The sequence below is a fragment of the Suncus etruscus genome, chromosome 1, assembly GCF_024139225.1.
Source record: "Suncus etruscus isolate mSunEtr1 chromosome 1, mSunEtr1.pri.cur, whole genome shotgun sequence".
NCBI classification, from domain to species: domain Eukaryota; kingdom Metazoa; phylum Chordata; class Mammalia; order Eulipotyphla; family Soricidae; genus Suncus; species Suncus etruscus.
The window spans coordinates 95,263,787-95,279,195 of NC_064848.1; the positions used below are offsets into that span (position 1 = coordinate 95,263,787).

A 15,409-nucleotide genomic window follows, 5' to 3' on the forward strand; every position below is an offset into this window, starting at 1 on the left:
TAATACAAGTTAGAATTAAAAAATTTAACATTATTTTTAGTTTAGCTAAATAATCATAATTTTACTGGATATTACTTTTATTGTCTATATCAAAATGAAATGTTATTCACTTAGTGTCTGTGCTTTAATATTTTTAAATGATACACAAATTTCCAAATAACATGGTTGCATTTATTTCTTTAAGTTGAATAAAACAATTCCTTTTTTTGGTTCAGGATAACATAGTATGTCTAAGAGAACTGTGATTACCTTTTATCCTCAAAGGGAATCTGAAGTAAAAAAATGAGAAATTCCAGAAAGTCAATATGAATATTTTGTGCCATTTGATAACTTCGGGAGTTTTATTTCAGAGTGAAAATTACTTGGGGTAAAAACTCAAAGTAAGCTTTATTATTGTCCCAAGTCATCTATCAGCTAAATCTACAATTTCTTTCTTGAGTAAACACTTTGATAACATGTGCTGAGGTTTATGAACAAAACAGAACTTTAAAGTATCTTCTTGATCTAATATAAAACTCACCTAATCTTTTCTGTTTGTACTGTTTACAATAGTAAAACCTATTTTTAAAATTCTTTTATATTAAACTAATCATGCTTACAAAGTGCGACCACATAAATAATTGTCTTCTTAGCATCATATAGTGATAAAACATCTTTTTTTTATTTATCATCGGGTCATGCCTGGTGGTGTTCAGGATTTACTCCTGACTGCACTTAGGGGTCACTCCATATGAGGGAACATATGGGGTGCAGGGGATCAAGTCTTGGTTGCTACATGCAAGCAGGTACCCTATCTACTGTATTATTACTCTAATCCCAAACTGAATCTGAATAAGAATAACTTTTTAATAAATCTGACATCACTGGAGAAGAGAGATCATATTTGCACCTACTTAAAGTAGAAAATCTTTAATATGATCACTCAGAATATTCAAAACTAATATAGGACTAATATACTTTTGTGATTTTATTTCTTTCCTTTTAAAAATTTACCCTATTATTATGCTTATAAAAAAGAAAAGAAAGAAATATTTTATAAAGAATAGTTACTGGGAGATAAATGGCACAGGTGAATATTGACGGGAAAGCTGTAGATCTGACTTATTTAATATTATGCTTCATGATCAGATGACAAGCTACATACCTGTTACGTTATAATCATAGTGGAAGCAGTTTTTGTTCAAGTTGCATGGTTCCTTCTCAACAGTATCTGGGCAGGGTCTTCCTTCATCAGCAGGTTGCCTGACCGGAATAGCTGACCTTTGCCTGAAGCTGTTATGGTTACAAGGCTGACAAAGAATAAAGGTGAATAATACTCAGCCTCACTGAGTTTGTGGACTTATTAGGGAGCATTGGAGCAGGAGTTAGAACATATGAGTCACTGGTTAACTTGAACATCATATATCAATAAAAATAAAGTGTTGAGCAAGTTTGATGCTACACCTAATTATAAATCACACAAAAACGATGTATCAAATTATAATGGATTCATTCTATTACACACACACACACACACACACACACACACACACACACACACACACATGGTCATAGTAGTATAGATCACTAAGAAAGCAATTAGAATCTACTCAATGGACCATCATTCTAATGTAGTCTCTTGGCTTTGAAAAAGAAACTTTAAGGGCGACTTTGTATCATACCTGTTAATGATCTTTGTGTTTCTAATACACACAAACACAATCTAAAACCTAAAATTCTGGACTTTCGATTCTCCCACTATTGTAGTTTTTCCGAAAAGAACTTGTTTTTATTTTTGGGCAACACCTAGTAGTGCCCAGAGATTACACCTACCTCGGCACTCACAAATTAACTCACAGATCCCAGTGATGCCATGAATCAAGCCTGGGTAGGCAGAGTGCAAGGAAAGCATTATTCCTACACTTTACTATCAATCCCACCTTTAAAGGATATTTTTTGAGAATACAAGCAATAACTTCAAATCTCTTGCCACAGAATTAGAATAAAAAATAATTCCAATTTTATAAAACAGTGGCTTTCTTAGTGCAGTTTAACCTGTCTCTGAATTTTTTGGGGGGGCCACACCCGTTTGATGCTCAGGGGTTGCTCCTGAATATGCACTCAGAAATCGCCCCTGGCTTGGGGGAACCATATGGGACGCCGGGGGATTGAACCGCTGTTTGTCCTAAGCTAGGGCTTGCAAGGCAGACACCTTACCTCTAGCCACCTTCCCGGCCCCATATCTCTGAATCTAATTGCCCTGCCCTATTTTGTTCCTGCTGTATTGGCTGATTGCTAATCAGTACCTTTAATAAGGTGCTTTAAGATAGATTGGAAATAAATTTCTTTTTGAAAGGAACAAATGCTTTGAAACATCCTATATTGTATTTCAGCAGATTAATTCACTTACATGAGTTTTCCCTTTGCTTCTGATGTCATCTTGAAAAAAATAGAAAATATTTACAAAGGTACATTGAGGTGAGCCAAATTTCCAACCATCTAGTTATATTTAAAATGGTTCTTTTCTCAAAGTTTAGTCAAAGAGCATATACTGGCTGTTGAAATTCAGAAGCTTTGCATGATTTGAAATTCTCAGCCGGATCACCAGGTCCAAAGAAAAAAGAGATCGTGTGTGTACAAAGAGATTCATTGATACATGCTTTCTTTTTTTAACTGCTACTCTTACTAGAACTTTTGCATTTTAGTGTCCATACTCCTTCTGCTGTATCCCAACTTTGGGGAAAAAAATCCCTACAATTTAAATAAAATGGAATTGACAAAAGTAAAGTATGACCAGAGTTCAATACCATAAAACTGCATATTACTATTTGTTTTATTGTTATTCTCTTTCCCTGGAAGAAGTCATTATTACCAACTCTAGTTTTTCACAGACTGTGCCAAATGGAAGGCACTACATCCTGGGTGAGGAGGATGGTAGAGAAACATGTTTGCAAAAGGTCTAATGTGTCCAGAAGAAGCTGAAACTGTGCTGACTTTAAATTACATAGCCATGAAGGAAGAGGTCAAGAAAACACACCTGGTTTAGGGAACACCTTTTATAATTAATTTAAAACATGTTGGGGTCTTGCTGATAACTTTAAAGTGTGATAATAAGGAATTAAACAAACTCTCTACAAATAAATGGTTAATCATCTCACCAAAGTGCATTGTGTCCATGGGCTCCACTCAGATATTACACAATCTTCCGGGCATGGGAGTTTGCATTCTCTAGAACCCAGAGGCATCTCTTCTGGGTCACAGAGATAATCCTCTACATGATCAGAAGGTCCATCTGCCGTGTTCTGCATGCATCTAGAAGAAAATATACAAATATGTGAAGAAAATAGGACAAGGTTATTTTTCAGGACATCACAGTATTGAGGAGTAGGGAAGAAAAATTCCACATGGAATGAATTTATTCATTAAGGATCTCTTTGTCCCCACAAATCCATGCATTGCTTCAGTAAAATTTTTTAAATAATCATAGCTTTCATAACTCTTAATAATCTTTTACAATAATAATGTGTTTTTGTAACCTCTGAAAAAAGAAGTTTCATTGTTTTGGGAGATAATTAATGGCATTCATTAAATTTTGTCATTTAAAAAGTAACTAGGCCTCCAATCAACTGATAACTTTATTTAAAAAAGCCAGAAATGTTTTGATAATTTATTAGTAATAATATAATTCTCTAAATTTGGTTGTTTGAATCTTCCTTTTTTTCACCTTTTATAGTTAGTTTTCTTTCTAATAGAACTAATTCAAATATTTTATTATATTTCATTTTACTATAAGCAATTATAAAGGTTCTTTACTCATCTGTTCAGAATCTAATTAATGTGGCTAGAGAAGACCTAATTTTTACAGTTAATAATCTATATGGAAACTTTTTTAGTAGAAGAATAAGCCTTTTTTTTTTCATCTACAGCTTAGAGAAGGTCAATCAACTTAATAGTTTTGAGACTACAACTATACTGCTGGGGATGAAAAGCAATAATGGAGCTCTTAAGTTTTTCAAAACCATTGCAATGGTTTAAACTAACAGTTAAATTACATCTCTAATTATACCTGTAATCTTAAATATTTTTGAGTGTTACCAGTAACAGGGGCATTGCATCTTCACAAACATACATTCTGAATCACCTTTATACTTGATAGTCCTGCTAAACTCAGTGATAGATAGTGATTTATCAAGATAGGAAAGGATATTCTTACTGATTTCTTTTACAATTCAACACATGATAATATTTTTAAAAAGAAAATTAGTTTTCGGGCCCGGAGAGATAGCACAGCAGCGTTTGCCTTGCAAGCAGCCGATCCAGGACCAAAGGTAGTTGGTTCGAATCCCGGTGTCCCATATGGTTCCCCATGCCTGCCAGGAGTTATTTCTGAGCAGACAGCCAGGAGTAACCCCTGAGCAATGCCGGGTGTGGCCCAAAAAAAACAAAACAAAAAAAAAAAAAAGAAAAGAAAATTAGTTTTCTTATAAAAATTACCTACAGACAGTGCAGACCCCCGTACTGTCATAATAATATTATTATTATTCCACTTTATACATATAAATACCCAGAAACCCAATCCTACAACCCAATTTTTACAACATTGGAAAGAGATACAAGAAACTGTACTGTATAAGTAGAGGTCAGAGTAATAAATTGGCACCATTTTGATGAATATTCTACTATATTGCTAGTAGATGATATATCCCATTTACCATAGAAAAGGAGTTATCAGTAGACGTCATTTTAGTAGTCTTTACAACCTGGCCTTTGCAAAGTAGCCTTTGCAACTCTTATAGAAACTCTCTACTTGTAACAGATTCTGAGGGCATACTCTTCAGATGTACGCCACCCACCCCAAGTTGAGAACTGAGTTAACAGTATCCTCCACAGTTAACAGTTAACAGTATTCAAAATCCACAAGGCTATCAAACTAACAACTGCTTTTGGTGGTCTACTCCCAGCCCTCATCTACCTGTTAACAAGAAAGCAGTACCTGTATAGTCAAAAGATAACAGGATATCAAGTTTTCAGATGTTTCAACCACTCTATAAGTTTTATGTGTACTGACATGATAAAAACTATTAAATAAAAAATTCCAACTGTAACTACTTTTTTCTTAAAGTCTCGACATCCTTCCAAAATACGCCTGCATTTCTATGTACTACAAAGTCTTCTGAGAGTTTTAGCTTTTATATTTTTATATTGTACATAGCTTATAGTTCAGCAAAAGTGCCAACTCAATTTAAACCTATTTTATCATAGAAGTGGCACTCTCAATTGCAATGCAAATATATTGTCTTATAATAATGTCTAAAAACTATAAAGATCTGAATTCTATCTATAAGGCACACCACATTTTGTTCTGTTTTCTCATTTGTTCACAACTTACCAACCACAATGGCATCCACAAACATTTCAAACTAGTTATTCTTTAGGATTTGTTTAGGGCACGCGTGTGTGGGGATGCTTAAGATATTTGATACTGTCTTCACTTATGAGGTTGTTCATTTCCATTAAATTATGGAATTATTTTATTCTGTGTGACAACAAATAAAATAAAGAAAACTCAATTTATGAAAATAAGTCATGATTGAGAAGGATCTTTACATAGTGAGCTTCTAGATGTCTTTATATTTATTTTTACTGTACATCACTCAGCAGTGCTAGATGAAATTATTATAGTTAAAATGAGTGACACAGGTTTGAATGCCAAGTGTATTTATCTGCTAAATGTGTGATCTTGGTGAATTATTTTACAGTGGTCCTCAAACTATGGCCCGCAGGCCACATATTGTATTTGTATCTGTTTTGTTTCTTCATTGCAAAATAAGATATATGCAGTGTGCATAAGAATTCGTTCATAAGTTTTGTTTTTACTATAGTCAGACCCTCCAATGGTCTGAGGGACAGTGAACTGGCCCCTGTTTAAAAAGTTTCAGGACCCCTGATAGTACTTCTAAATTTCCTGTATACAGTAGAGGCAATAAAAATATTTAGTGGGAGATTTAGAATTCTTTTTTTTTGTTTTTGTTTTTTTTGGGGGGGTCAAACCCGGTGTTGCTCAGGGGTTACTCCCGGCTGTTTGCTCAGAAATAGCTCCTGGCAGGCACGGGGGACCATATGGGACACCAGGATTCGAACTAACCACCTTTGGTCCTGGATTGGCTGCTTGCAAGGCAAACACCGCTGTGCTATCTCTCTGGGCCCGTATTTAGAATTCTTAATTAAGAATTAAGAATTAAATTTGTATTAAATATTAGTGAATTTCTGAGAACGTGATGAGTGTAAAAATAACCCCAGCATTTATAGAAATTTTAGGTTTTAGTAGGGGTAATATATGGAAACCAGTTTTTGAGGGGGGGTTTTCACATCTGGAACCCTTCAGGGGTTACTCTTGGCTCTTCACTTAAGATATTAGCCCTGGTGGTACTTGGGGGAACCATATAAGATGTAGAAGACCATACTGGATGCCAGAGACTAAACCTGGTAAGTTGTGTACAAGGAAAGCATCCTACTTAAAGTATTATCATTCTGTCCTCCAAAAATTTTTCTGAAAAACAATGAAGGATGGGTTCTTTATAAGACATAATATTCTCAATTTAGCTTCAGAAACTCAAAGTGCAAGGCTATGTTATATATGTATATGTGTATATATATTTGCATTTGGTTACATTACAACTGTAAATATCACTTTATGGGTCACATTAGCTATATTACCTACTGTTCTAGGTACTCTAACGCAACATTATTCACAGAAGAACTTGGTGTGATCATTGAAGAATTATTGTCTATCTGTGCTGATAGATTAGCCACTTACCACCAGAAATGTATCTAAAGAGAGTGAACATGTGCTTTTAAAATTTTATTAAATTTTATTAAATTTAAATTTAAGGTGTAACAGTCTCACATGGCTAGTGGCTATGCTATTGGACATTGCAGACCAAATTAGACACTGATCAAATGAACAGTACTAAGTGTGGCTTTAGGAAAGGCTTTAGAGATGACAGTGTTCAAGAGTTAGCTCCTCTGATAGAAAGGAGAACAAGTATACAGAAGATTGTTGTTAAAATATTTTTTCTCAAATATTAGAGTGAAAATCTAAAGTTTAACTTCCATTCAATATGTTGTCCTTTCTATGCATATAAGAATACTTGAAGCAAAGCTTCTTTTACTAAAAGCCCAGTATGATAAAGTGCTACATAAAGCAGACCTACTTTGATTTTTCCATAAAAATTGATGGCTTTCAGATAGAACCAAATACAAGTCTTCTTAAGATATGGGGTGGGGCTAAAGGGCATATCTGAAGTGGGAGATAGTTGGAGGGTTTTTTTTTTTTTTTTGGTTTGGTTTTGTTTTGTTCTGGGGCCACACCCAATTTTCCTCAGGGGTTACTCCTGGCTATGCGCTCTTAAATCGCTCCAGGCTTGGGGAACCATATGAGAGGACGGAGGATTGAACCACGGTCTGTCCTAGGTTAGCGCGTAGCGACACCTCTCCGGCCCAGATAGTTGCAGTTTTAGTTCTTTGCGACATTCGGTTTGGACTTACCTCACTTTTCGGGTCTGTACACCCTCTCCACAGTTATCCCGCATGTTTACATAAGTCACCTTGCACACACTCCATGGCTCTGTAACCCATATATACTGGTTGCAGTCACTGTGACAAGGGACAACCTCATATACCTGAAACACACACACACACACACACACACATAGTTTTCAATGATCTCATCTTAGGAGATCCAATCTGAGCAAACAGGAGAGCATCCCATAGTAAACACTATTTACTTCCATTTTCTTCTTTATAAGCCATAATATTCTCAAGTTAGCTTCAGACACTCAAAGTGCAAGGCTGTTTTATATATATATTTGCTCCTTGATTACATTACAGCTGTAAATATCACTTAATGGGTCACATTAGCTATATTACCTACTGTTCTGTACTAACTCCTACTATAAAATTACAGTATTGCATTTCCTATGTCATTTTTGTTCAATTTTGTCTCTAATACCTAGTCCTGGGTATTCTTGTTAGCCTCTCATTAGAGAGTTATTGAATAGGTGAATTAATGAATGGATAAATAAAATAAATTTTAACAGCACAGAAAAGTAGCTATTATAAAAAATATACAATTTGGTTGTCCAAATAAATATGCATAACAAAATATTTGTTTCAGTCTATCCTTTATGCAAAGCTAAAAGACAATAGTATGAACTAAAGTCATCTTAAAACTAACTTCACTCATCAAGGCTTGGAAGCAAGGTGTGAAATTAGGCTTAATATTACATAGTTATAGCCCAAAGCAGTGACGGCAGCTTGAAGAAACAAAAGTATTTGTCTCTCTGGTGCCTACTGAAGATTTTAGCTCCATGTGTGAGGTTAGGTTTGAATTGAGTTTTTTTTTTTTTAGAACAATAAACCAATTATGCTCGTTTTCATTGAAAAGAATTGCTAAATAAAATAAATAAATGAGCCATAACCTATGGCAACAGAGATGATTGAACCATGAAAAAATGTTTTCAGAAATAATTTCAGGGACCAGTGCAATAGTATAGCAAGTCGAGCGCTTGCCTTGCATGTTGCAGACCTGGGTTCAATCATCAGCATTCCATATGGTGCTCCAAGCCTGATAGGAGTGCTTCCCAAGTGAAGAGTCAGGAATAAAACCTGAACACAGTTGTTTAGCTCAAAAATTAAAAAGAAATTTTAAACTCCAAGATAATTCAACTCTATTATTTCCTACTTGCACACATATTACTATTAGTATATTAATGTTTCATATAACTATTTCCTTTTAGAATGTTTACACTTAAATAAATTTTTGAAATCATTATATTGCACAAATTTAAGTAGATGAAATCCAAGTGAATAAATTTGATCTTTTCCAAATTAGAATTCTAAAAATATGCATTTAAGGTAAGAATCTATGATTATAGTCACATGTGGTCTCCCTTCTCATTGGGTGCTATGTTAAAAATTGGACTAGATATTACCTACTGGCTAAAGAACTGCTCTAGTACTTATTGAAAGGTAAAATAAAAAGAAAAATAATTTTCATTCTTCCTAATCCTAATCCCTAATACTTTGATGACTTTCATTCGAATCTTCTAAATAGGAGTGAATAAGATCTTTTCCTTTCTTCTAGGAAGCACAAGATAAAAAAATTAAGAGGTATCATTGTCTTTACAATGATAGTAGAGTAGTATGTATTCCTCATACCTCTCCTTAGGGCCTGACAGTAGGCAGGCACAGATAACATGTTAGACATTGGAGGTTACAGAACAAAAATTTTATGAAAAATATGATATTTTCTTTCTATAAGAGATAAAATACAACAGTAGAGAAAGAAACATACTGTAAAAAGAAGAGCAACAATAAAACAAGTAGTACTATGCTATGAACTATGACATTTAAATGTTCTTACCTGTGCCTGAGTAGTGTTTGACAGGAATGGAAAAAACAAAAAGAGAAATAAATAAGAAATTAGAATATTGAATTAGACAAATTCAGTTCATAAGTAATATAATATATATTAGAACTAAATTATTTTGGAAAATGATTAGAACATATATTTGCACCTTTTGAGAGAAATACCAACTACATTTAAATGACTCAAATTAGGACTATGATTTACTTGAAATTAAACTATGAGTATTGCATATTTTATGTAATAAAATTATTTTAGACAAAGATAAGATAAATCTTAGAGGATTGTACATTTTTCAAAATTATATATCATGGAAAGTTGACATGCCTACAAATATTTTGTAATCCAAATTGTGCATTGGTGATTTAAATATAAATTGATTAATCAAGATAGCAACCTTAATTCTCATTTCTAAAGAAATGGACATTCTGAGACCAATTTCAAACCAGTGATAACAGATTATTTTATAAGATATATTAATTATAATAAAAGTCTATGGGATTTATGATTTCCAATGTTAATATAAAACTGCATTTTTTTTACTTACCTAATATTTTACTGACACATAAGTAATTTCTGCTTTTTAATTTTGTTTTACTCTTTGGATCATACCTATTGATGCTTAGATTTTCCTCTGGGTTCTATGTTCAGGGTTCACTCCTGGTAGGTTTGGGGGACCACATGAAGTGCTGAGAATTGAACTGGGTCAGCCACACACAAAGCATGCACCCTACCCTCTGTACTATCTTTCTGGCTCTTTGTGTTTTTTTTTTTTTGTTTTTTTTTGGTTTTTGGTTTTTGGGTCACTCCTGGCAGCACTCAGGGGTTACTCCTGGCTCTTCATGCTATCTCTCCTGCCCCTCTCTTTGTGCTTTTTAATGCAGAACATTTGTAATCAAAGTTAATATCAGGAATATGTTCAGGAATATGTTGTTTATTATTTTGGCTTTTATTTTTTAGTTGATAATTTTTATACAATTTAAAGTTGGGTAAATTGATGCTTCCCATCTTTTCCTAAGATTTTCTTTAGCTATTCATTGGTGTTTATTCTTCCAGATGAATTTCAGGTATTTTTGAGTATGCATACTTATGTGTATATATATATATATATATATATAAAGATATATATGAGTGAGTAGGTAATTACCTAAATATCACCATGAAAATTTGTACTACTTTATATTAGAGAGTGCTATTTATTCATAGCAAAGACAATTTGGTAAAAGGTCTTTGCATTTCACTGTAAATGAAAATTCTGGGGCAAACACATCTCTTTTGTTTCTATTTTTGGGCCACCTGGTGGTGCTCAGAGGTTTAGACTTAGGTTTACACCGAAATGAAACTTGTTTTAATATTTAACTAGCTGTACACATATCAGGTAGATACAAAAAGTATTAGAGCCTTGTATAAAAATGATAAATACTTTACTTTAAAATACAGCTTTTAAAATTTTTAGGAAATATATTTATACGAACTGATTTTCTTTTTTAAAATATTTGTTGACAGGATAACTCAATAACCAGTAGATGGCAGCAGTGTAATGTAATATTTATCTTCAGTTGCATTTTAAGCAAATACTGCCACTTTACTAGGAGAAAAATAATCATTATACTTTCATAATACTTTCTTTTTTTTTTCTTTTGGTTTTTTGGGCCACATCCGGTGGTGCTCAGGGGTTACTCCTGGCTATCTGCTCAGAAATAGCTCCTGGCAGGCACGGGGGACCATATGGGACACCGGGATTTGAACCAACCATCTTTGGTCCTGGTTCGGCTGCTTGCAAGGCAAACGCCGCTGTGCTATCTCTTTCTATGTTTTCTGAAATAGAGTCCTACATTTTCTTTGTTCTTCATACCTTGACTCAAAATTTCTTTCATCTTCTCCACGGTGTCCTTTCATTGGTATGAAATAATTTAGTTTAATATAGGAAGAAAAGCATCTGGTAAATGGCTCTAATGTGTCTGGTTAAACAGCTCTTAACCTCTATTCTCTAAGTATGTTTAAAGATTAATTTACTCATGTGTGTATAAAATATTTGAACATATTTAAGGAAACAACATGCAGATAGCTTGACTCATTCTTTTTTAAATTCATGTATAATCTGTATAGTCACAGATCTGTCTGTTAGCATTTTTACAATATACCTCCATCATGATGTAACAACTACTAATACAACTAATAAAGTGAATATACAAAGCCTAGCAAAGTTCTAAATAAAGTAAAAAGACGAATAAATTTAAGAGAAGAATTTCTATTGTTTGTCCTTCTATTTGCTTTATTTTTCTTAAAATGATCCCTCTTAAACATACTAAATGAATATAAAGTAAATCCTAATTTTAGATTCCAAACACTGTATTTGTTTTCACTTTAAGAAGGCAGCAATTAAGGTGCCCTTTCTGCAAGTTTAGGAGAACTAAAAGAAATATATTCTTTGTCTTAGCATACAAATTAAAATACAATTTTTATAAGAATAAACACCTAGACATCATGTCAGAGATATGTGCCATTTAAATTTTCATTTAATTTCATCATATTCATCTACTACATTTGAGAATATATCGATAATATATGCTGGGAATTAAATAGCATACATGTATTTACTTATACATCCTAATGGTAAATGTTTCAAATTTCATCTTCAGGAATATTTTCTCTTTACTTTTTCCATTTTTGGACAAAATTAAAAAGTGATCATTATTATTGTGAATACAAACAGATATTTATTATTTTCAGTGGCATACAGAGTACCTGGTTGACATGGTCCAGTTTGGGGCATGGCCTTCCTCCATTGTAAGGTTTTTCACGTAACCATTTGGACCGAACTTTCACACCACTCCCACAGGACTTGCTGCAGCGAGACCAGTTGGACCACTCACTGAGTTTGCAGTCTGAAGGACAGGGGATGATACAGGCCTCCTCAATGTAACCTGCATGGAGGAAAGTGAGATAAGAGTCTTACCACCCATCACTCCAGCTCATTTAGAAGGACCAAGTTTGACTTAACAGCAATCTGCAAAAGCAAAGATGTCTTTGTCATTAGGGACACAAATTAAACTGCAGGAAAGTGACACATATATACAGCAACTCTGTTAAAATAACAGCTGAGCAGCTGCCATATGATCTGCTTAGGATTCATACTCACCATATTTCAGTATTTCTGAGTTTCTGACAGCTCATGTTTAATTGACAATAACCTGTCTGCTGCCATGTAATATCATTTTCATGCTGCCAGAACGACACATTTAAAAAATAACAGTTTTCTATAAAATCCTATCTATTAATGTCATACAAGTTAATTTCTGTGACCAAGCAACATTCTACTTCACAAAGAAAGCCAGACCCTTTCAACAAGTATCCAAAAGGAATCATTTAACTGAGTACCTTACGTTTCCCCTTTATTGAAAATCAAGTCTAAAGAAGAGAAAAAAAGGCTCTTAATCCATGTCTAACTTTTTAATAGTGTAGTCAATTTCAATGAACAGTCACATCTTTCACATTCTTTGATTCGCATGAAAATCTTATATATAAGTATATTGGCAAGTATTGGTTGGTATAGATGTGTGTAAACATATTGGGCAGGTATTAACATTGGACACATAAAGAAACAACTGCAGAGACATGACTAACAAGTGCAAGATCATACAAAAAGATAGGAATAGGTTTTCTGAATAGTCAAGGACTCATTTGATCAATTAACACATTAAACTAACTTAAAAATGCAGAGATGATGTAAGAAATGGGAGTATTTTCCTCAAACAATACCATACTACCAATTTGGCATTTAATGATATCAATATATCACTATTGTGCTACAGGCAAATATATACACAAGGAAAATTTTTTTTGGTAAATATGATTGCCTTTGTAATATTCTGATGTGGGATGTGTTTTGTCTGTGTATCAGAGAACACTTAGCACTTTATATAAACCTTAAGGGTTTGAGTTTAAAAATGATTCTCATAAACAATTTATACTATGGAACTACAAGTAGGTTTTAAAAATTATTGAGATATAATTTAAATACCATAAAAGTCAGCCAATACTTTAATTTTAATGTTTTTACTGAGTTGTGCAATTATTTCCACTATCCAATTATATACCATTTATATGACCTCTGGCAAAAATTCTCTACCTTAATTATCACTTTCCATTTTCTCCTTTCTCCATCGACTAACAACAACAAATCTACTTTCTATTACTGAGCATTTACCTATACTAGATATTTCATAAAATGAAATGAAACATTATGTGGTTTTTTTTTTATTGACTTCATGAGGTTTCAGAGCTCTCCTACAAAATAAGCAATTCCTTTTTATGATTGAATAGCAGCATGTTGGTCCATTCATCAACTAGTAAATAATTTAATTTTTTCCATTTATTATAATAGGAGCAATGCTGCTGTGGATATTTGAATACATGTTTCTGTGTGGACATGCCTTCAATTCTGTTTTCATACCATGGAGTAGAATTCCTGGGGCATAAGGTTACTATCTATTTAACAGTTAGTATAAGTTTCAAACTATTGTCCTAAGTGTCTATACTATTTTACAATACCATTAACAAGGTCTAAGTGATTCCATTTATTCACTTTACTAAACTTGCTATTCCTTTGGTTATTTACTGTCCTTTAAATTATAAAGTAAATTCAATATTATTATTTTTGCTGGTTGTTAATGCTTTGATGTCATATTTAGAAAATATCACTTAATTCCATTTAGGAGCATTCATACCTAATTTGGCTTCAAGTAACTTTTATTGTTTTATTCTTACTTTTGGGTAGATACTATCTTGAATTACTTTTTATATGATAAAAGATAGGAATATAACTTCATTCTTTAGTATGTAATTTAAATTTATTTATCCCTAACTGATTTGTGAGAAGGCTACACGTTCTACAATAAATTGTTTGGACCATATATGTAAGTTTATCTCTAGATTTTAAAAGTAATTCTATTGATTTTTTTATCTAATTTTATGCAGTACCAGACTGCCTCAATTATTATAAAATTGTAGTAAACTTAGAAATTTGGAAATATGACCCTCCCTACTTTGCTTTCATGAATATGTTTTTATTTCTTTAATGCCTTAGCATTACTAATTGCAACTTCACACCAATGTTTAAATTTCTGACAAAATAACAGCAAAGATTTTAAATAGCTATGTTTCAAACATGTAAAATTTTTGATCAGTTAGGATGACAGTTATCTGAAAAATTAAGGTACTTGGTTTCTCCCACCACCATCTATTTAGATTTCTTTATTTTCTTGTTTATTTATTTATTTATTTTTGTTTGTCTGGTTCATATTTGGCTATGTAGTGCTGGGGATTGAACTGGAGTTGACTATGAAAATGTCTTAAGCTCTAATAGTACTCATGTTCATCGAGAGTTTCTTTAAATTCTTTCAGTGATAGTTCTTAGTTCTCAGTGCCTACATAATACATTTCCTTTGGTGAGTTTATTTCTGAGCATTATATTCTTTTACCCCAGATATATTTGAATGAGAAAGAAAAAATATGATTTAAAAACAATAGTGAAATAAAACCATAAAAAATCTAATATGACAAATTCATGAGTTTGTGAGTTTGTGCTCACAGTGGACTGAGTTAAAAGTACTCAACAGAGCTTCTGAGCCCTGCTGCCTATCGTGATTCCTCTAACATTCAGTCCAAAGAGAGGGCCCTTCCGGTCTCTCCCATTAACCCTCCTCTTTCCAAAAATCTTGCATGTCTGTGTGAAGACATTTCAATTTACATAGATAGTTCCAGAAAGATTGTACCTTACACATTTTTTCCTAAAAATATATAGCACAAAACTCATTTGAACAAACCAATGAATTAGTTTGCAATATTTTTATCATACTAAAATAACTTGACTTCTTTAGGAAAATAAACTTTAAAGCAAATATACCTCTAACCACCTTTTATACAATATGTTTAGTAGATCATTTCTTTAAACACTCTGAAACTCCAGAATTCCAACTGTCCAATTGCAAATAAACAATG

The 15,409-nt window shown here is 33.0% G+C and overlaps 1 protein-coding gene across 1 annotated transcript in view; it reads right to left on the minus strand.

Annotated features, from left to right (window-relative positions):
* THSD7A (thrombospondin type 1 domain containing 7A) overlaps nucleotides 1-15,409 on the minus strand; it is a 320,868-nt gene that overhangs the window by 27,609 nt on the left and 277,850 nt on the right. Inside the window, exons 14-18 of the mRNA XM_049776115.1 lie at nucleotides 12,155-12,333; nucleotides 9,404-9,409; nucleotides 7,528-7,661; nucleotides 3,138-3,291; nucleotides 1,145-1,289 (exon numbers count right to left, since the gene is read on the minus strand). Coding sequence (XP_049632072.1) covers nucleotides 1,145-1,289; nucleotides 3,138-3,291; nucleotides 7,528-7,661; nucleotides 9,404-9,409; nucleotides 12,155-12,333 — 618 coding nt within the window. The remainder of the gene's footprint in view (nucleotides 1-1,144; nucleotides 1,290-3,137; nucleotides 3,292-7,527; nucleotides 7,662-9,403; nucleotides 9,410-12,154; nucleotides 12,334-15,409) is intronic.